This window comes from Bos mutus, chromosome 1, assembly GCF_027580195.1.
Source record: "Bos mutus isolate GX-2022 chromosome 1, NWIPB_WYAK_1.1, whole genome shotgun sequence".
Classification (NCBI taxonomy): Eukaryota; Metazoa; Chordata; class Mammalia; order Artiodactyla; family Bovidae; genus Bos; species Bos mutus.
The window spans coordinates 126,648,851-126,669,372 of record NC_091617.1 but is presented as its reverse complement, the minus strand read 5'-3'; the positions used below and the strand labels follow the sequence as shown (position 1 = coordinate 126,669,372).

General features: G+C 45.8%; 1 protein-coding gene across 1 annotated transcript in view; it reads left to right on the top strand.

The window, feature by feature from the left end:
• SPSB4 (splA/ryanodine receptor domain and SOCS box containing 4) overlaps window positions 1–4,699 on the top strand; it is an 86,409-nt gene extending 81,710 nt beyond the window's left edge. Inside the window, exon 3 of the mRNA XM_070385008.1 lies at window positions 3,232–4,699. Within this exon, the coding sequence (XP_070241109.1) occupies window positions 3,232–3,359 (128 nt within the window). The 3' untranslated portion in view covers window positions 3,360–4,699. The remainder of the gene's footprint in view (window positions 1–3,231) is intronic.
• Window positions 4,700–20,522: the final 15,823 nt, after the last annotated feature.

Below are 20,522 nucleotides of genomic sequence, written 5' to 3'. Positions count from 1 at the left end.
TGTCGTTCCACGTCCAGTTCTAACTGTTGCTTCCTGACCTGCATACAGATTTCTCAAGAGGCAACTCAAGTGGTCTGGTATTCCCATCTCTTGAAGAATTTTCCACAGTTTATTGTGATCCACACAGTCAAAGGCTTTGGCATAGCTGATAAAGCAGAAGTAGATGTTTTTCTGGAACTCTCTTGCTTTTTCGATGATCCAGCAGATGTTGGCAATTTGATCTCTGGTTCCTCTGCCTTTTCTAAATCCAGCTTTAACATCTGGAAGATCACGGTTCGTGTACTATTGAAGCCTGGCTTGGAGAATTTTGAGCATTACTTTACTAGCTTGTGAGATGAGTGCAATTGTGCAGTGTTTGAGCATTCTTTGCATTGCCTTTCTTTGGGATTGGAATGAAAACTGACCTTTTCCAGTCCTGTGGCCACTGCTGAGTTTTCCAAATTTGCTGGCATATTGAGTGCAGCACTTTCACAGCATCATCTTTTAGGATTTGAAATAGCTCAACTGGAATTCTATCACCTCCACTAGCTTTGTTCATAGTGATGCTTCCTAAGGCCCTAAGGCAGCCCTTTAGGTGAGTGCAGACCTCATGGTGGGAGAGATGGGCATCGGTGACCTGAAAAGTGGTTGGAGCCAGAGTAAGAGTCTTTGGACTGTATGAGCCTGGGAGGCAGGAGACCCTCTCCTTCTTCATACTTTAAGTGATCTTTCCTCACTGCATGGTGTTTAAAGGAAGCAGCGTGAAGCTCCACATACAGGCTTTTGTGCTGTGCTTGTCCAGACAAGCCTCTTTCCCTCTGAGCCTTAGTCTCCTTTTTTCTGAAGTAGATGGTGTCAACTCTAAATGAAATAAACCTAACATAGCAAAAGGACAGAATAGAAGCTCAATAAATGTGGCTAAGAGATAAGACAATTTTCAGTTTCTAGCTGCCTGAGTCCAACTCCCAGCTTTGCCATTTACCAGCTGTGTGTCTTTGGACAAGTAACTTACCTGCTCTGTATTTCTATTTCTTCCTCCTTAAAATGGAGATGATAATAGCTCCTACCCAGTTCCCATGTGAGTGGGTCCAGCCATGTCTGACTATGACCCCATGGACTGTCGGCTCCTCCATCCATGGAATTCTCCACGCAAAAATACTGGAGTGGATTGCCATTCCCTTCTCCAGGGTATCTTTGCAACCCAGAGATCGAACCCAGGTCTCCTGCATTGCAGGCAGATTCTTTATTCTCTGAGCCACCAGGGAAGTCTAAAGAGCACGTGAGTTGGGACAGATAAAGAGCTTAGCACAGCACCTGGCTACGTAACACACCTTCAGTAAACAGTAGCTACAACTGTATTTCATCTTTCCTGTTGCCTGGTAAGTAAGTAGCAATTTCTCATTAAATGAGGACTTAAGGTTTTTTTCTCCCTAATGTCCAGTGGCACAGGCAGCAAGCACTGGTTCTATAGGAACTAAAAGGAGATCACAGGAAGTTCAAGAGGTCAAAGATGTGACAATTCAGGTGGAGAGGCAGGGAAAGGGGTCCACAGAGGCCTAATTTTGGGGATTGTGCAAAGCTTGGATGGAACCAGGTGGGGAAAGGGGGAAGAGAGCTGGGTGCAGGGGTGTTGCTAGGGGAGAGATAAGGACATCTTGAGATGGATGTCAGGTGTTGGCCTAAGCATGTTGACTATGTGACCACAAAACTCTGGGTGAGTGATCTGCTTTCTAGGCCTGGGAAAGAAGGGATGTCTGGGCCTCCCTGGTCAGCTTAAAGAGTTTGTATGAGGATGGAAAGAGGATACAGAGCTGAGAGCATTTAAAACCACCAACACTCCACCCAGATATGCCACCAGGCAGCCTCGCCCCACATGAAAGACGGCTAGGTATGCTCCTGTGTGTGGCTCCCAATGCAGCAGTCAAGTCTGGCTTTGATTTTAAGGGTTCTTCCCATTAACTCTGCAACTCCAATAAACGAAAATTCCTATAAAATGCACTCTCAACACTCCCCCATTCTTTCCATTCCTTGTGATATTATTCCTATCACAGCTCTTGTGTTAGTGCTTACCACTTACAGTTTTATTGTATCTTAGCATGTTCTAGAATGCTTTTTAAACATCACATGTTCTATTGACCAAAAGAAAGTGCTAAGATGCAGCTGCAGGCCTCTAGCATGTTCCTGTGGGCTTGGGAAAACTAGGGCTGCACGAGCCACATGAGACAGCAAATGCAGCATCCTCTTCATTCCTGATCCAGCTGCGTAGCACCATGCCCCTCTCTCCAGACCTCCCAGCCTGTCCTATCTGACACCTCTATGCTTTTACCTGTTCTCTCTGCCTAGAACACATCTCAACTCACATCACATAAAACTCCTATTCACCCTTCAAAACCCCATTTCAGGTATCCTCCCTTTAAAGCTTTTCAAACAATGGCCTGGCTTCTGTCCTTGTGCATGTAACATACTGCATATGTTACACTCTACTACAGTTATTCATGTATTTAAACCTCCAGACGTCAAGCCTTCCTCCTCTTTCAGGGCTGTCTTTGGCCTTGGCTTAGAGCTCTCTGTACTGGACTCTCAGTATCCCCAGAGTCCGACCAGAGGGCCTGGAAGAGAATAAGAGTTTCATAAGTGTGTCTGCAATAAACCTAGTTAAAGCTTGGTCCTAGGTCCAGAGGTTCCATGGTGGATGACTTTTAGTTTATGAATTTTTTCCAGAAATAGACATTAGAAGAAAATGCATTCTTCCACTGACTAGCAAAGGAGATTATGAGGAGAAGTTTGAAGGTTTAAAGACATTCCAAATAGCCCCCGCCCCACCTGTTTCTAAGAGGATACTCCCTAGGTCAGCTGCTATCATTTTTATCATGACCTGCAATGAGAAGTATTTTTTGCATTGAGACACGATGAACACCTACATCGGAAAGAGAGCTTTCACGGAACAGTACTCACCCCTTACTATGGGCATACCTCTCTGTTTTGTTCTTTTCTTTCCCTTTCTTTTCTTTATCGCTGGTCACCACCCAATGAATTGATTCCATGAGTCTTTAGTCTGTTGCACCCACAGTTTGAAAAGCACTGCTCTAAGCCTTCAGTGTCTCCTAATATGACCAGAGAAAGCTTCTCAGAGGAGCTCAGGGCCCCGAAGGGCAGCCCCGGGGCAGGCATCCGGAACTGTGCATGGGGTGGACGGGAGAGATGTGAGGACAGGCTCTCACAAGACTCTAACCCTCCTCCCTCTCCTTGCAGCTGAGCCCCTGCCTCTGATGGACCTGTGCCGGAGATGCATCCGCCTGGCCCTGGGCCGCCAGCGCCTGCAGGACATCAGCTCCCTGCCCCTGCCTCAGTCTCTCAAGAACTATCTGCAGTACCAGTGAGCCGGGGACAGCGGGGGCACCCACAGCCTGGGCCTGTCCCTTCTCGGTCACACAGTGCATCAGGAAGGAGTCTCCCTCCCCACCCTGGTTCACCGGGACATTCAGTTCTTTGAAAGGCCAGGACGTCTTCCCCAGTTTGGAAACACAATGTCTGTTGCCAAAAGGATTTGCTGCCTTGGAAGCCACCCTCTGAAGTCAGACACCTCTTTGGAAGCCAGGAAGAGCCTGGAGCCTGCGCCGAGTTGGAGATCCTGCCCCACTGAGCAGGATACAGCAGCCACTGATACTGATCCGCTAGCCTGTTTCCTTATTCAAGAGAATGAATAAAACATTTGGGCAGGAGACTTTGTGTTGTGGCCCCACTGCAGACAGGGCCAGGGGAAAATTGGCCCGCTCTGGGGAGAACTTTGCCTCTGAATAATGAATGGTGAAAGCAGCTTGATGCGTGCCCTTTGGGCCCCTGCCCCTCCCAGAGCAGCAGGATTGTCAGGACACTTTCAGACTCTCTGCCCCTTTGAAAGACTTGTGACCCAGGGATGCCCAGCTGTGGAGTTGGCGAGCGGACAAAGCAGTGTTGAGACTCGTCCCAGCTTACCTCTCTGAATGTTGTTTACCTCCCCTCTCATGCGTTCCCCTTCCTAACCCTGACCCCCAGTCTCTGGATGCTCCAGGCACCTCTCTTCAGGGAAGCTGAGTCTGACAAATTCACCCCAGGGAATGAGTGTCTCCTTTATTATTGTTGTTATTTTAAGTAGTGATGCATTTTAAAAGAAGAGTGTGGTGAGAGCAGTACTTAGTCCACAGGTGCTATTGGGGGGCTTGGGGGCCTTGTGACACCCGAGGGGGTGATGTCCTTGGCTGGGGAGCCTTCCCGGGGGGCTGAGGGTCTCCAGGCAACTGTCCATTCAGGATGCAGCCTGGCTGCCACAAAGCTTTATTTGAGCGAATTATTTTTTCACTTGAGGAGACTCAACGCGAGTTTGCTTCTGTTTCACGTGTGTGTGTGTGTGTGTGTGTGTGCGCGCGCGTGCCCGCGCATGCATGTGTGACGTGCTGTGTATTTATCAGCTTGGGGCCACGGGGCAGCCTTGTAAGTGGAAGGGTGGACATGGGGCACCTTCTCCACCAGCCTGGCCTGTCCTCCCTGGGGACCCATGCTGCCGCCACCACCGCCACCACCACAGGACATCTCTTGTGTTCCCAACACTCCCTGCCCAGACCGATTTTTAACTGGAAATTGTCGCAACAGTGGGACACCAGAGCCTCAGACGGCACTGCCTCCTGCCACCTTAATGTGAATTGACTGATGAATGAAGAGCGTTTCTAATAAAGTCTGTCGTTCAGTCCTTCAGCTGTTTATTCACTGCTTTTGGGGGAGGGGCTGGGAGAGCGTCCTCTGTAAGCCTAGCTGCCAAACCCTGAGAAGGCAGGCCTGTGCTTCCCTCTCCAGGCACGTCCCATCTCTTCTGTCTGGTTGTCCCCATGTGAGCCCAGACTCTAGGCATTTTACAAAGGCCTGCCCCAGCCAAGAGAACGGGCCTGGGACTGGGGGCCATATAAGGCTAACTACAGTGGTGGGAAAACAGGCCAAATTATGGATGCCAGCACTGTGATATCCATGGGATGGCTCTTCAAGGGGCACAGGGTGGAGCAGGATAAACCCGAAGGGCCAACAGTTTCAAAGTGACCCAAAAGTGGGGTTGGATGCAACTTTGGCGGGACATGCCATCAACAAGGAGCAGTGCAGATTGCCAAAGTGTGAGTGTGTGGGTCGGCCAGGCTCAGAGTTGGAAGGAAGTCAGGAGCCAGTTCAGGCTGGGGTCTAGGCCAGGACTGGTGCAGTATCCATTCAGGAGTACGGGCCATCAACACGCACTCTGCCAGCCTCTGAGGACCGTGAGCTCAAGCAGATCCATCCCCAGTGGAGTCATTCATGGCACAGCCTAATGAAGGAAGAGGGAGCTCTTGAAGGGATTGGGGCAGATAGAGCCTGAAGGGAGGGCTTCCTGGAAAAGGCACTTCACAGCTGTTTCTTTAGGGAAGACAGCCCTGGTGAGGATAGACCAAAAGAACCAGACGTGCTGCACCACCCCCAGGGGCCGCATCCTCCACCACCCTGACCCCAGGCCAGGACTCAGCCTCAGGCAGGTCTGGGGTGTAGAAGGCAGGTGCTGCCTCAGGCTTTGGGGTTAGAGGCCTGGGTTTGAATCCAGATTTATATATGCCGTGACCTTGGATAAGTCACCCCCTTCTCCACACAATATATGGGCTGGACCAGGTTACCGGAGGGTAAGGACCCTTTACTCAACTCATAAGGTCCCAGTTTCAACACCAGCTCTCCAGCTCCACTGTATCCTGCTCATGTAATTGCTTTCCCTCAGCAGTGCACTCCAGTCCTCACTGCACATTCTCCAGGCTCACCCTCCCCAAAGAGCTCTGAGCCACTCTCTTCCACGAAGCCCTCCTAAACCCACCCACCAAAGTCCACCTGCTCTGAGAGTCAGTTCCTTGTCTCCCGGGCTGACGATGCCTCTCCTGGCACCTAGGACCCCTGCCCAAGCACGTGAACTGGAGCCCCTCTCTGCCCTGTGACCTCATTTGCTTTCGGTCCATGAGCCTTGGAATGGTAGGGCCTGGGCCTGCTCCTACCTACATAGCGCTGGGACCAAACACATGAACTCAGCAAAGGCCTGGTGGCGGGTAGAGGGGTCCCATCTACAGTTAGGGTGCCCATGGAACCTGCAAGGAGAATCCGGGGAGGGGAGGCAGGCGGGTGGCAGGGAGGAATTCCTGGATCCTCTGGAACCTCAGGCCTCTGACTCCCTGGCCATTCTGCAGGCATTGTTGGGCATTTGCATGCACCCAGCACTGCCTGGGGACAGGACGGAGGTGTGGGCTGTCTGATGGAGCTCACATTTTAAGGAAAAGGTGATGATGCAGAAGCAAAACAACTGTGAGATGACGTCAGAGGGAAAAGGTGAGCTGGGCCAAGGGCACCAGAGTGGGGAGCAGAGGGATCCCATTGCTGAGGGCAACCAAGGAAGGCCTCTGGAGAGATGCTGAGTTCTGGAAAAACACAAGGGAGCCAAACAAGTGATAGGGAGTGGATGGTGGGGCCCCTCTCGATGAGGGGAAATTCCGGCTGCCCCATTCTGCTCCAAGCGAGAGGTTCTGCGTCCCTGGGAGCTGAGCTGAGGTCGAGAGCCCCTGTTCTCTTCTCTGCCCCAGGTTCCCATTCAGATCGCCTGTGTATGTGCAACACACATCCAGGTTTCCTTGTATGTTGGTACCTCCTACACACACACTTGGACTTCTCTGGTGGCTTAGTAGTAAAGAATGTGCCTGCCAAGCAGGAGATGCGCTTTCGATCCCTGGGTCAGGAAGATCTCCTGGAGAAGGAAATGGCAACCCACTCCATTATTCTTGCCTGGGAAATCCATTGACAGAGGAACCTGGAGGGCTACTGTCCATGGGGTCCCAAGAGTTGGACATGACTAGTGACTGACCAACCAACACACACACACACACACACACACACACACACACACACGACAACCTTTCCCTCGTGGACACCCTGGGCACCTCCTTACCACCCAGGGCCAGTGTCCGTCATCCCCCAGCCCCTGGCCCTCTCACCCCTGGCATGTTCTCTGAGGTTCCTGACAGACGCACTTACTCAAACAGTCCTGCTAATCACTTTTTAATTGTCTGCAAAATAGCATACGGTGGGCCGGGTTCCCCACAGACCCGAGCCCTGCCGAATGCCCTCCCATCAGCCCCACCAGTCTCTCTTTACCCTCAATGTCACATTCCCAATTTCTGGAGCCACCCCTCCTTCCCTTACTTTCTTCCCATCATGGCAGCAATCGGCTACTTTAGCGGGGGTGGAGGGGTTTCTTTCACCAAGAAACAACGGCTTCATCACCTCACGATGTCACAGCCAAAATGGTAGCAGGCGACAGGTTGCAGAGTCACATGGCAATTGATCTGTACCAGGACAGTTTTACCCACTCCCCGGAACCTCTATCCAACATAAGTCACACCTGTGCCTCAGCAAAGGGGCAAAAGAGCCTGCGCATTGCTCCCCAGGTCCGCAGTGAGGAGAGAAAATCTCTACTTTTAATCTAAAACACAGAGAGTTGGACTGCTGTTCTCTCTAGTTCTGGGGGCCTGGGTCCCATCCCAGTCTGTAGATGGGTTTCGTCATTCTACTTAGAGTATGTGTGTGATTTAATGAAATTGAGCCCAACTCAGAAAAAAAATCAAGTAATTGAACAGAAAATCCAGATTTCTGACCTCTTAAAAATTAGGGAGGTGTGGTAAGACCAAGCCCGCATTCCTTGCTGGTGATGCTGGCAGAGGCTGAGTTGTGACCGCCCCTTGAGAAGGGGCCCTTGTTCTATGATCCACCCCTCCAAAGACACAGGGGACCTCTCACTGCCAACCTCCCTCCTGGGCATTAACTGTCTGAGTCGGGGTCAAGGCATCTGCATTCGCCTCTCTGGACTATCCCTAGGACATACATCAGTGGGTAAACACACACACACACACACACACACATGCACAATCAAACCAAGGGAGGCTTCACAAAGGGCGTCTGCTGGTTCTGGACTTGACTTTGAAATATCTCACATGCTTAGCCACTGATGTCCAAAGAGCTCACAGGCATCAAGGATCTCTCCTCAGACACCAGACATGCCCTGAGTGTCTCTGGTTAGACAGTGAATTCCTTGAGGACCAATTCCTTGGGTCCTCCTGTTAATGAGCTGTATTATATGATTATACAAGCCTGGTTGCATGTTAGAATCCCTTGAGGAATACTGTAAAAAGTCCCAGGACCCAGGTCCTTCCCCAGACCAATTAAATCAGGACCTCTGGGGGTGGCGTCCTAGCCTTGGTAGTTTTTAAAGCTCTCCAGGTGAGTCCAGGGTGCAGGCAGGGTTGAGCCCACCTGGATGAGGTGCTTGAGTCCATCATCTCAGTGAAGACCGGGTGATGTTAGTGAGCATGTACAGTCTTCCCTCAGTATCCCTGAGGGATTTGTTCCAGAATTCCCCAGAGATACCAAACTCCTCAGATGCTCAAGTTCCTTATGGTATAAGATGGTGCAGTGAGGTCAACCCTCCTATTTGCGGTTCCACATGAGCAGATTCAACCAACTGCAGATGGATCTGGTTGGTTGACTTGCAGGCTGCAGAATTCCTGAATACAAAGGGCCAACTGTGTGTTATAGAAGAGAAAAAAGCTGACCCAGCCCACCCTGCGTTCTCCTAGAGGGGAATATTTTGAATGGCGCTTGTCACCAATGTGCTTAAGTCCAAAGCCAGGGAGTCCTCCTCCTTTTCCCTTCCTTTAGTGATGCTGACCCGGTTGTTTTCCAGAGCCAAGGAGGAAGGACCAGCTGGCTCTGCCCTGATGCTGCACAGCTCATGATGGATTGATTCCAGCCCTACTTATCCTCCCTGTTCTGTGGAGAATTTCTCAGAAAGTGTTGCATGACCCGTCAGAATAACTGAAGAATAACTAGTGTGAGACAGACTGAAGATGGTTTGGTTTTGAATGGAAGAATTTGAGATAGTGAGACCTGGCTGTAATTTTCCTAATATTTAGCCTAATATTTCCTAATATTTAGAAACCTTGCTTTCTTACACAAGCTGACACATTTGGCCAATAACAGTGGTGCTCCCTCCACTTTCTTGATGGATTTGGGAGTGAATAAGCCAACTCTGGCGTGGTGACAGTGTCTTCCCTTGTTTTTTCTACCCAGTAAATAGGACTCTTTTGTATGAGGAACCCCGGAGTTGCTGAGTGCCCAGCCCACCAGCCCATGTGGCGGGATTCAGGTACACAAGTCCTTTTTCTTCCAACCAGCACAGAGGCCTCGGATACACTTCTTCTATGCCTGGGGGTTTCTCCATTCAACAGGGATAATGTATTGATGATTTGTTGCACAGGGATGGCATTTAAAGGAAAGAGTTGCCATTCAGTCATCACTTTGAGTCAATAAATGGCTCTGTGTCGGGCCTTGTGCCAGACCCAAGGGGTGTCTTGCTCCTGACACCCAGGGGCACCCCCCACACCCCAGCAGAGGAACTGAGATGCAAATGAGTGGCTGCAAAGCCCAGTGCCAGCTGATGGTGTGAGCAAGGGGCCTAGAGAAAAGAAGCCCCAGCAGAAGCAGTGCATGGAGGTGGGAAAGGGCTCAGAGTGTGATAGGGAGTGCCCAGGTGATAGAGGATGAGCTGAGTGGGGAGCAGGAGGCAGGGGGCAGTGATGCAGGATGAAGGCTCGTAAGCCACACTCAGGAATATGGGCTTGGAAGGGGTCGGAGTTCCAGGAGGACACAGTCAACACACTCCAAAAGGAAGCTGGGACTTCCCTGGGTACAGTGGTAAGCATCCACCTGCCAATGCAGGGGACACAGTCTCAATCCTGGGTATGGGCAGATTCCACATGCCACAGAGCAACTAAACTCACGCACTGTGACTACTGAGCCCGAGTTCTGGAGTCCAGGAGCAGCAGCTACGGAAGCCTATGTCCTCTAGAGCCTGTGCTCCACAGAGAAGCCACCGCAAGGAGAAGCCTGTGCATCACAACAAAGAGTAGACCCCACTCACCGCAACTAGAGAAAGCCCCTGCAAAGCAACGAAGACCCAACATAGCCAAAAATAAATAATTTTTTTAAAGGGAGGATGAAAAGAGTTAATAAAAAGGCATCATACAGAGGTGGGGCAGGGCTTGGGAAGCCAACCGTTGAGAGTGAAGCACCCTGGGCTCGCATGGGTGGCTGGGGGAGATTGTTATGTCACTCAGTCTGGATGGCTAAGAGAGGAAACTAACTGGAAAGGCGGGGATCTGTAACTATAAGACAGCCAGCCAATAGGAGCTATGGCCTTAGACAAAGGAACACTCAGTGCCAATCACAGTCTGGCAGGGAGAGAGCAAGGGCGTTAATCTCTGACCCATCTCTTGTCCCTCCTCCAATCTCCATTAGTGTCTGCCCACTGGCTGAAGCCCTGAGGAGCACAGCAAACAAGGGGATCTGATTGGTCTTGTCCATAGAGGTCCTTCAGAGCAGGGCAGAGAAGGAAGAATGTGGATCTATATGAATCAAGAGAACATTCCATAGACTTGATCCTATAGATCTAAAAAATTCTCTTTTCAAGCAAAATTCTAAAGATCCAAAAGCTTAGTGAAATAGATAAAAGCCAGTTTGTTCCAAATATATGTGTTGGGGGTGCTTGCAAAGCCCCCCTCCCCCTCCATGCCTCTCCCACCTGAACATCAAATGCTAAGCAGCTAAAGCATCTCCAAGGAGCCTTAGGCTACCATCAAAATTGTATTTTTCCCAAGTGTAACGCAACCGTGTAACAGGAAGCAGCAGGTGCAGGGTCTGGACTAGATTTCTTAAATGCTGTTGCAGGAGCCAAGGCAGGCATGAAGCAGAAAAGATATTTAATTTATGCTTTTGTATAGCCTTCCTGGAGTGTCTGTGGAAGAGGGCTTAGCAAGCAGGCAAAAGTAGAGGTGGGGAAATCAAGAGAAAGTCTTTTGGTCCCAAGAACCAGGAAGGCCTGAATGAAGACCTTGGGAGTAGGTGTTTGGGAAGAGAAAGCTGATGCAAAAAGCCCATGTCCATGGGCTTGATGACTGGGTGCATGCTGGAGTTAGGTGGGGGAAGGTGTGAGGACACTCGCCATTCATCCATTCATCCATTCATCCATTAGAAAAATATGTATTAGGGCCTGCCATGTGCCGGGCCCTGCTGGTGGTGCTGAGGAAACCACAGAGAAGAAAATGAATAAAAATCTCCACTCTTGTGCAATTTATCATCTAGTAGGAAAGGAACACAAACAAGTAAGCTGGCGATGGTACCAAACAGGGAAGAGACATAGGGAGCAGATAGAGAAGTTGCTATAGCCGTGTGTTTGCAGATGTCTATGGAGAAGGAAATGGCAATCCACTCCATTAGTTTTGCCTGGAGAATTCCATGGACAGAGGAGCCTGATGGCTAAAGTCCATGGGGTCACAAAGAGTTGGACACGACTGAGTGACTAACACTTTGCAGATGTCTAACAACCAGCTCTCTGGGGAAAAATTTAAAAGCCTGATTTGAAGTGTTTGCTGTTTTCCATAGTATAAATACTCCCACCACAGCCAATTTTAAGCTCCAGTATGATGTCCCTAAATGCAGAGTTGGGAAAAGATGATCAGTGGCCAATCATTAAATATTATTTCCGGCATATAGATACCTAAATGTCAGTTACCCATAGGGCAAAGATGCATGCTTGAGCGTGCGTGCTCAGTCATGCCCAACTCTATGACCCCATGGACTGTAGCCTGCCAGGCTCCTCTGCCCATGGGATTTCCCAGGCAAGAATACTGAAGTGGCTTGCCATTTCTTTCTCCAGCAGATCTTTCCAACCTAGGGATCAAATCCATATCTCCTGCATTGGCAGACAGATTCTTTACCACTAGCGCCTCTTGGGAAGCAGGGCAAGGTTGATAGTAATATAATTAAAAGTGATAAGTTTAGAATTTTTATTATCTTTGTTTTTAATATAATTTTTCAAATTGCAAGTTTATATGATTGAATTTTTAATAATGTTGTAATCAATAACCAGCTTTCAAAATTCCTGACATTTTAACCATCAGCTATTGCAGGCTAGTATGAGCTAGCTCCAGCATGCCACTGGTCTGCTAGGATTGGAATTACCCCAAAGCTATTCTGTAGTGCTGGAGAAGACTCTTGAGAGTCCCTTGGACAGCAAGGAGATCAAACCAGTCAATCCTAAAGAAAATAAACCTTGAATATTCATGGAAGGACTGATGCTGAAGCTGAGGCTTCTGATGCCAAGAGCTGACTCATTGGAAAAAGATCCTGATGCTGGGAAAGATTGAGGGCAGGAGGAGAAGAGGATGACAGAGGATGAGATGGTTGGATGGCATCACGGACTCGATGGACATGAGTTTGAGCAAACTCACAGAGATGGTGAAGGTCAGGGCAGCCTGGCGTGCTACAGTCCATGGGGTCACAATGAGCTGGACATGAGTTAGCAACTTAACAGCAACAGTGCTATTCTGATCCACCAGGTGGGAGCGTATTTTGACTGTCCTAAGACTAAAGTCGTCTCTATTGCTGAAATGCCCCTGCAGAGTGGCAAGGAGAAGCTGGATTATTAGAGTAAACAAGAATGAGGAAGCCACACCTGGATGAAGCCTTCCCAGCACTGACTCAGAGTCTGACCCGGCACAACCAGAAATTTATGTATCTGGCCACTCCTGAACAACCGCCATGCACATAACATTTCCAGAAACTACACAAAATAGAAATACAAGATCTTAAACAAAAATGCAAAGCAAATCCAAGATAAAAGGTTTATCCTGACCAAAGTTGGTTTGTTTCATGAGTTGATTTAAAAATGAAAAAATGATGTAATTCATCATATTGACCAAGTAAAAGAGAAAAACCATTATCATCTCAGATGTAAATGTAAAACATTTGCTAAAATGCCACCCTTGTTCATGATTTAAAAAGACTCAGAAAACTGGGAAGATGGAAACATTCTTAATCTAGTAAAAGAAATCCACAAAACACCTACAGCTAATATCATGTTTAATGATAAATTATTGAATGCTTTCCTCTTAGCCAACAAACAGGAAAGATTGCCCACTATTTCTATGCAACATTATATTGGAAATCTAGGCAGTTCCATAAGACATGTATATGAAATTACAAAGTATTAAAAATTGGAAGAGAAGAAATACAACCAACATTTGCAGATGACATTTAGTTCAGTTCAGTCGCTCAGTCGTGTCCGACTCTTTGCGACCCCATGAATCGCAGCATGCCAGGCCTCCCTATCCATCATCAACTCCTGGAGTTCACCCATACTCTTGTCCATTGAGTCGGTGATGCCATTCAGCCATCTCATCCTCTGTTGTCCCCTTCTCCTCCTGCCCCCAATCCCTCCCAGCATCAGAGTCTTTTCCAATGAGTCAACTCTTCACATGAGGTGGCCAAAGTACTGGAGTTTCAGCTTTAGCATCATTCCTTGCAAAGAACACCCAGGACTGACCTCCTTTAGAATGGATTGGTTGGATCTCCTCACAGTCCAAGGGACTCTCAAGAGTCTTCTCCAACACCACAGTTCAAAAGCATCAATTCTTCAGCGCTCAGCTTTCTTCACAGTCCAACTCTCACATCCATACATGACCACAGGAAAAACCATAGCCTTGACTAGACGGACCTTTGTTGGCAAAGTAATGTCTCTGCTTTTTAATATGCTGTCTAGGTTGGTCATAACTTTCCTTCCAAGGAGTAAGCATCTTTTAATTTCATAGCTGCATCACCATCTGTAGGGATTTTGGAGCCCAAAAAAATAAAGTCTGATACTGCTTCCACTGTTTCCCCATCTATTTCCCATGAAGTGATGGGACCAGATGCCATGATCTTTGTTTTCTGAATGTTGAGCATTAAGACAACTTTTTCACTCTCCTCTTTCACTTTCATCAAGAGGCTTTTTAGTTCCTCTTCACTTTCTGCCATAAGGGTGGTATCATCTGCATATCTGAGGTTATTGATATTCCTCCCAGCAATCTTGATTCCAGCTTGTGCTTCTTCCAGCCCAGCGTTTCTCATTATGTACTCTGCATATAAATTAAATAAGCAGGGTGACAATATACAGCCTTGATGTACTACTTTTCCTATTTGGAACCAGTCTGTGTTAACCATGATGGCTACTCCATTTCTTCTAAGGGATTCCTGCCCACAGTAGTAGATATAATGGTCATCTGAATTAAATTCACCTATTCCAGTCCATTTTAGTTTGCTGATTCCTAGAATGTCGATGTTCACTCTTGCCATCTCCTGTTTGACCACTTCCAATTTGCCTTGATTCATGGACCTAACATTCCAGGTTCCTATGCAATATTGCTCTTTACAACATCAGACCTTGCTCCTATCACCAGTCACATCCACAATTGGGTATTGTTTTTTGCTTTGGCTCCATCCTTTCATTCTTTCTGGAGTTATTTCTCCACTGATCTCCAGCAGATGACATTATTGTATACCTAAAAACAGATCTATAGAAAACTAAAATTAATAAGAGAATTTAGAAAGGTCACTGGATTCAAGAACAATGTTTTTAAAATTGTATGTCTACATATTAACAACAGTTAGAAAATGAAATGTTAGCGATGTCATTTATGTAACAAAAAATAAGAAAATCTAATGAAATAGGTGTAGGACCTCTACACTGGAAACTACAAAACAGTGTCAAGAGACATTGAAGAAGAGCCAAATAAGTGGAGCAACAGAGGATGAGACGGTTGGATGGCATCACCGACTCCTCGATGGACATGAGTTTGAGCAAGCTCCAGGAGTTGGTGATGGACAGGGAAGCCTGGTGTGTCACAAAGAGTTGGACACAACAGAGTGACTGTATGTAACTGAACTGAGCATGTTTTTATGTGTTTGTTGGCTATCTGTATATCTTCTTAAAATAGATAGCAAATGGGAATTTGCAGTGTGACACAGGGAGTTCAAATCAGTGCTCTGTGACAACCTAGAGGGCTGGGATGGAGAGGGAGATGAGAGGGGTTTCAGGAGGGAGGGGATGTAGGTATACCTGTGGCTTATTCATATTGATGTATGACAGAAACCAACACAGTGTTTTAAAGCAATTATCCTCCAATTAAAAAAAATCAAAAAAAGGAAAAGAAGAGTAGGGGGACTTATACTGTCAGATATTGAACTTCACTGTAAAGATATAAAAATTAGGATCATTTGATTTGTATAAGGATAAACAAATAGACCAATGAATAGAAAAGAATAGATCCTGCTAATATGGTCAATGGATTTTGTTACTAAAATTCAGTGGGGATGGGTGGGGGGGAATGGTCTTTCCAATAAGTGTTGCTGGGTCAATTGCATATCCTTGTGGAAAAACACACATTGTCTCTCTATCTCACGTCATAGACAAAAAAATTCAGTTAAAAATTATTATAGACCTAAACATGAAATGTAAAGCAACAACAACAAAAAATTCTACAAGAAAACATAAAAAAAAATCTTCATGTCCTTGGGGTAAGCAAGACTTCTTTAGCAGAGTACACAATGCAGTAATCATAAAGAAAAAGTCACACATATAGATCATCATTAAAATTAATAACTTCTTCATCAAAAGACATATTAGAAAGTAAAAATGTAAGGACATAGCCTGAGAGAAAATAATTACCATATATATAACTGACCAAGAGAGCATTACTATTCTTACAGCCCCAAACCGGAAACAACCCAAATGTCCATCAACAGGAAAAGAGATAAATATGTGGAGGCAATATTCATACAATGGAAAAATGCATAATGATTGTTTTGAAGAGAAATGGACCACTACTATACATAGCATGGATGAATCTCATAACAATGTTGACTAAAAGACACAAAAGAATACATAATTCCACCTAGGTGAGTTCTAGAACAGGCAAAAGTGAGCTCTGATTGTAGAAGTCAGAAGACTTTTACTTCTGAGGGGGCTTTGTTATTGATCTTGCGGATACACATGAGGGAGCTAGCTAGGGTCCTAGAAAAGTTCCACATATGTATCCAGGTGATGGTGACATGAATACATATGGCTGTAGAAATTCATCAAGCTATATGGTTAGGATTCCTGTACTTTTATGTATGCTGCTGCTGAGTCGCTTCAGTCATCTCCGACTCTTAGCGACCCCATGGACTGCAGCCTACCAGGCTCCTCCATCCATGGGATTTTCCAGGCAAGAGTACCGGAGTAGGGTGCCATTGCCTTCTCCGACTTTTATGTATAGCGTACCTAAATTCAGCAAAAAAAAAGGGCGGGGGGAAGAAGCAGTATCAATAATATTTCTGTTTTCAAAGTTATTTCTTTCCCACTAAAAATACTTTGGATTCAATGAAGTATTTCCCTTGGCAGCAACCAGTAGAGCTATTGCATTCGAGAAGGTGGATGGTTCCACAGTAGGGGGAAAGAAAAAGACAAGAAAAGAAAGAAAATCGGGTGGAGAGATTTTTGAAGGTTTTGAAGAACAAAGAACCCCGTTGTGAAAACATCTCCAGGGATGAAGATGAAGACATCTCTGATATCTTGGAAGCACTCATGGGAACACAGCATCTGTTGGGTTACTTCCCATATCAAGTAGCCTCCCGTAAAGCAAGTGTGGATGCCCGTAAGAGTCCGATTGCCCACAGGGGACATGTTCTAGAATTTCAGTTTTCCATCTAAAAATGCACATTCCTTTCCCGGATAACAGTCATGTTACGCAACAGCTCCTGGGATTTTCACAGAGTCTAATAGAATATCACAACTCACTAGCTACAGAAAAGCAAGTTGGTTTTTTTTTTCTTTGTAAACAGAGAAGATAACCCTTTTTTTTTTTTTCTTTTCTTAAGAAAAATCTCTTGGCAAGTTGATCAATGTGTGGGCAGTCCTACATTCCTTCCCAGCCCCTCCAAGATTTTCTGATGAAGTTGCCAGGACTGGTTCTGAATTACTAGAAATTTGAAACAGAGACTGCAAATAACATGATTCATGCAGAAATACAAACAAATATTTCCAGATAAAATAGCCTGATGTCGGGGCTGGAGGCACAAGGAGTGGGTGGGGATCTATAGATGAAATAAGATAGGCGATGAGTTGAAAAATTTTGAAGCTGAGTAATTGCAGCCATAAAATTAAAAGACACTTGCTCCTTGGAAGGAAAGTTATGACCAACCTAGATAGCATATTGAAAAGCAGAGACATTACTTTGCCAACAAAGGTCCATCTAGTCAAGGCTATGGTTTTTCCAGTGGTCATGTATGGATGTGAGAGTTGGACTGTGAAGAAAGCTGAGTGCCGAAGAATTGATGCTTTTGAGCTGTGGTGTTGGAGAAGACTCTTGAGAGTCCCTTGGACTGAAAGGAGATCCAACCAGTCCATTCTAAAGGAGATCAGCCCTGGGATTTCTTCGGAAGGAATGATGCTAAAGCTGAAACTCCAGTCCTTTGGCCACCTCATGTGAAGAGTTGACTCGTTGGAAAAGACTCTGATGCTGGGAGGGATTGGGGGCAGGAGAAGAAGGGGATGACAGAGGATGAGATGGCTGGATGGCATCACCGACTCGATGGACATGAGCTTGAGTAAACTCCAGGAGTTGGTGATGGACAGGGAGGCCTGGCGTGCTGCGATTCATGGGGTCGCAAAGAGTTGGACACAACTGAGCGACTGAACTGAACTGAATGGAAACATGAGAGTTTATTATACTGTTCATTCTACTCATTGTTTAAAATTGTCCATAATAATAATAATAATAAATGGATTCTTTGCAGGCAGGTTGATATGGAAAGATGGACATTTACATCTGAGCATGTAAGTTAATAATTAGTGAGATCCTGATTATTTAAATCAACTTGCCATTTCTAACCAATCTTTAAAAATGAAAATAAAATTCCCTCATTTGATCTCCAGATCACTAATAATTTCCCATTATCAGTGTTGTCTTCACTAACTGGACTCTAAACTTGGAGTTTAATAGCTTGTTGTTTTCAATTTTTGGATCACTAATGAACATATTTGATTTTTATGTGCTTTTTAAAAAACCTAGTTTCTTTAATTATTTTAGGAAGTGTCCATATTTTTATGTGCTGCAGTAGTTCATTCCTTTTTACTGCTGAGTAGGGAACACAACAATTTGTTTATCCATTGGCCATTTATGGACATTTGAGTTGCTTCTAGATTGGGGTTATTACAAACAAAGCTGCCCTGAATATTCATGTGTGGGCATGTGCTTCCTTTTCTTTTAGTAAATATCAAAGAGTAAAATGCTGGATCATATGATAGGTGCATGTTTAACTTTTAAAGAAATTTCCACATTGTTTGCTGTGTCATTACCTTCCCTGTGTGCCTGTGTGTGAGAGTTCTACCTCCTTCCCATCCTTGATAGGATCAGCTTTTTTTTTTTTAATAAGTTTAGGTGTGAAGTGGTATTTCACTGAGTTTTTCATTTCATTTCATGTTTGTTTACCATCCGTGTGTCTTCTTTTTGGAAATGTCTGTTAAATCTTTTGCTTATTTTTAATTGGCTTTGTTTGGTTTTTGTTATTAAATTTTGAGAGTTCTTTACATATTCTAGATCTGACATCCTTTATCATACGTATGTGTTATTTTCTCCCAGTGTGTAGCCTGTCTTTTCATTCTCTTAGTAGGGTCCTTTAAGAGCAGACATCTTTAACTTCAGTGAAATCCAGATCATTCATCTGTTCTGTTATACACTGTGATTTTGGTAGGGTTTTTTGGCTTCCCTGGGTCTTTGCTGAAGTACATGGGGCTCTTCCTTGCTCTGCATGGGCTTTCTCTAGTTGTGGCAAGCAGGGGTATTCTCTATTTGCAATGTGTGGGCTGTCAGGCATGTGCGGGCTAAGTAGCTGTGGCTTGCAGGCTTTAGAGCATGGGCTCTGTAGTTGTGGCATACCAGTTTAGTGTCTCCATTGTTCGTGGGATCTTAGTTCCCTGCCCAGAGATCGAACTTGTGTCCCCCACACCAGCAGGCGGACCTGTAACCACTGGATCATCAGGGAAGTCCCTTTTTGGTGTCTTATTAAAGAAATTTTTGCTTTACCCCAGCTCACAAGACTTTCTCCTTTGTTTTCTTCTAGAAGTTTTATAGTTTTAGGTTTTGTGTTTAGATTTTAGTTCCCTTTGAGTTAATTTTTGTGTATTCTGTAAAATGTTGATCAGAGTTTTCCCATTGTATAGTGCTTAGTGCTTAGTTGCTCAGGCATGTCTGACCCTTTGCAACCCCGTGGACTGTAGCCTGCCAGGCTCCTCTGTCCACAGGATTTTTCAGGCAAAAATACTGGGGTGGGTTACCATTTCCTGCTCCGGGGGATCTTCCTGACCCAGGGATTGAACCCACATCTCCTGTGTCTCCTGCCCACTGAGTCACTGGGGATACCTAAAGGTCCCAGCACCATTTGATAAAAAGACTACTCTTCACCTAATTGCCTTTGCATGTTTGTGAAAATTCAGTTGTCTCTATATGTGTGGACTTTTTCTGGACTTCATTCTATTTTACTGATCTACTTGTCTATTTTGATGCTAATACTACACAGTCTTGACTACTGCAGGTTTATAATGTCATGAAACCAGTTAGTATTAGTCCTCCAGCTTTGTCCTTTATGGAATTTATTTTGATTATCCTAGGTCTTCTGTATTTACACACAAATTTTAGAATCAGCTTGTCAATTTCTCCCAAAAAGAAAATTTGCTTGGATTTCAATAGGGATTGATTGAATGTATAGATCACTGTGGGAAGAATGGCTTTCTTAACAATACTGAGCTTTCCAATTCATGAAAAACATATATATCTCTTTTTAGGTTTTCTTTCAGTTCAGTTCAGTTGCTCAGTCATGTCCGACTCTTTGTGACCCCATGAATCACAGCACGCCAGGCCTCCCTGTCCATCACCAACTCCCAGAGTTTACTCAAACTCATGTCCATCAAGTCAGTGAAGCCATCCAGCGATCTCATCCTCTGTCGTCCCCTTCTCCTCCTGCCCCCAATCCCTCCCAGCATCAGAGTCTTTTCCAATGAGTCAACTCTTCACATGAGGTGGCCAAAGTACTGGAGTTTCAGCTTTAGCATCAGTCCTTCCAAAGAAATCCCAGGGCTGATCTCCTTTAGAATGGACTGGTTGGATCTCCTTGCAGACCAAGGGACTCTCAAGACTCTTCTCCAACACCACAATTCAAAAGCATCAATTCTTCAGCGCTCAGCTTTCTTCACAGTCCAACTCTCACATCCATACATGACCACAGGAAAAACCATAGTCTTGACTAGATGGACCTTTGTTGGCAAAGTAATGTCTCTGCTTTTTAATATGCTGTCTAGGTTGGTCATAACTTTCCCTCCAAGGAGCTAGTGTCTTTTAATTTCATGGCTGCAGTCACCATCTGCAGTGATTTTGGAGCCCCAAAAAATAAAGTCTGATACTGCTTCCACTGTTTCCCCATCTACTTCCCATGAAGTGATGGGACCAGATGCCATGATCTTCGTTTTCTGAATGTTGAGCTTTAAGCCAAGCTTTTCACTCTCCTCTTTCACTTTCATTAAGAGGCTCTTTAGCTCCTCTTCACTTTCTGCTATA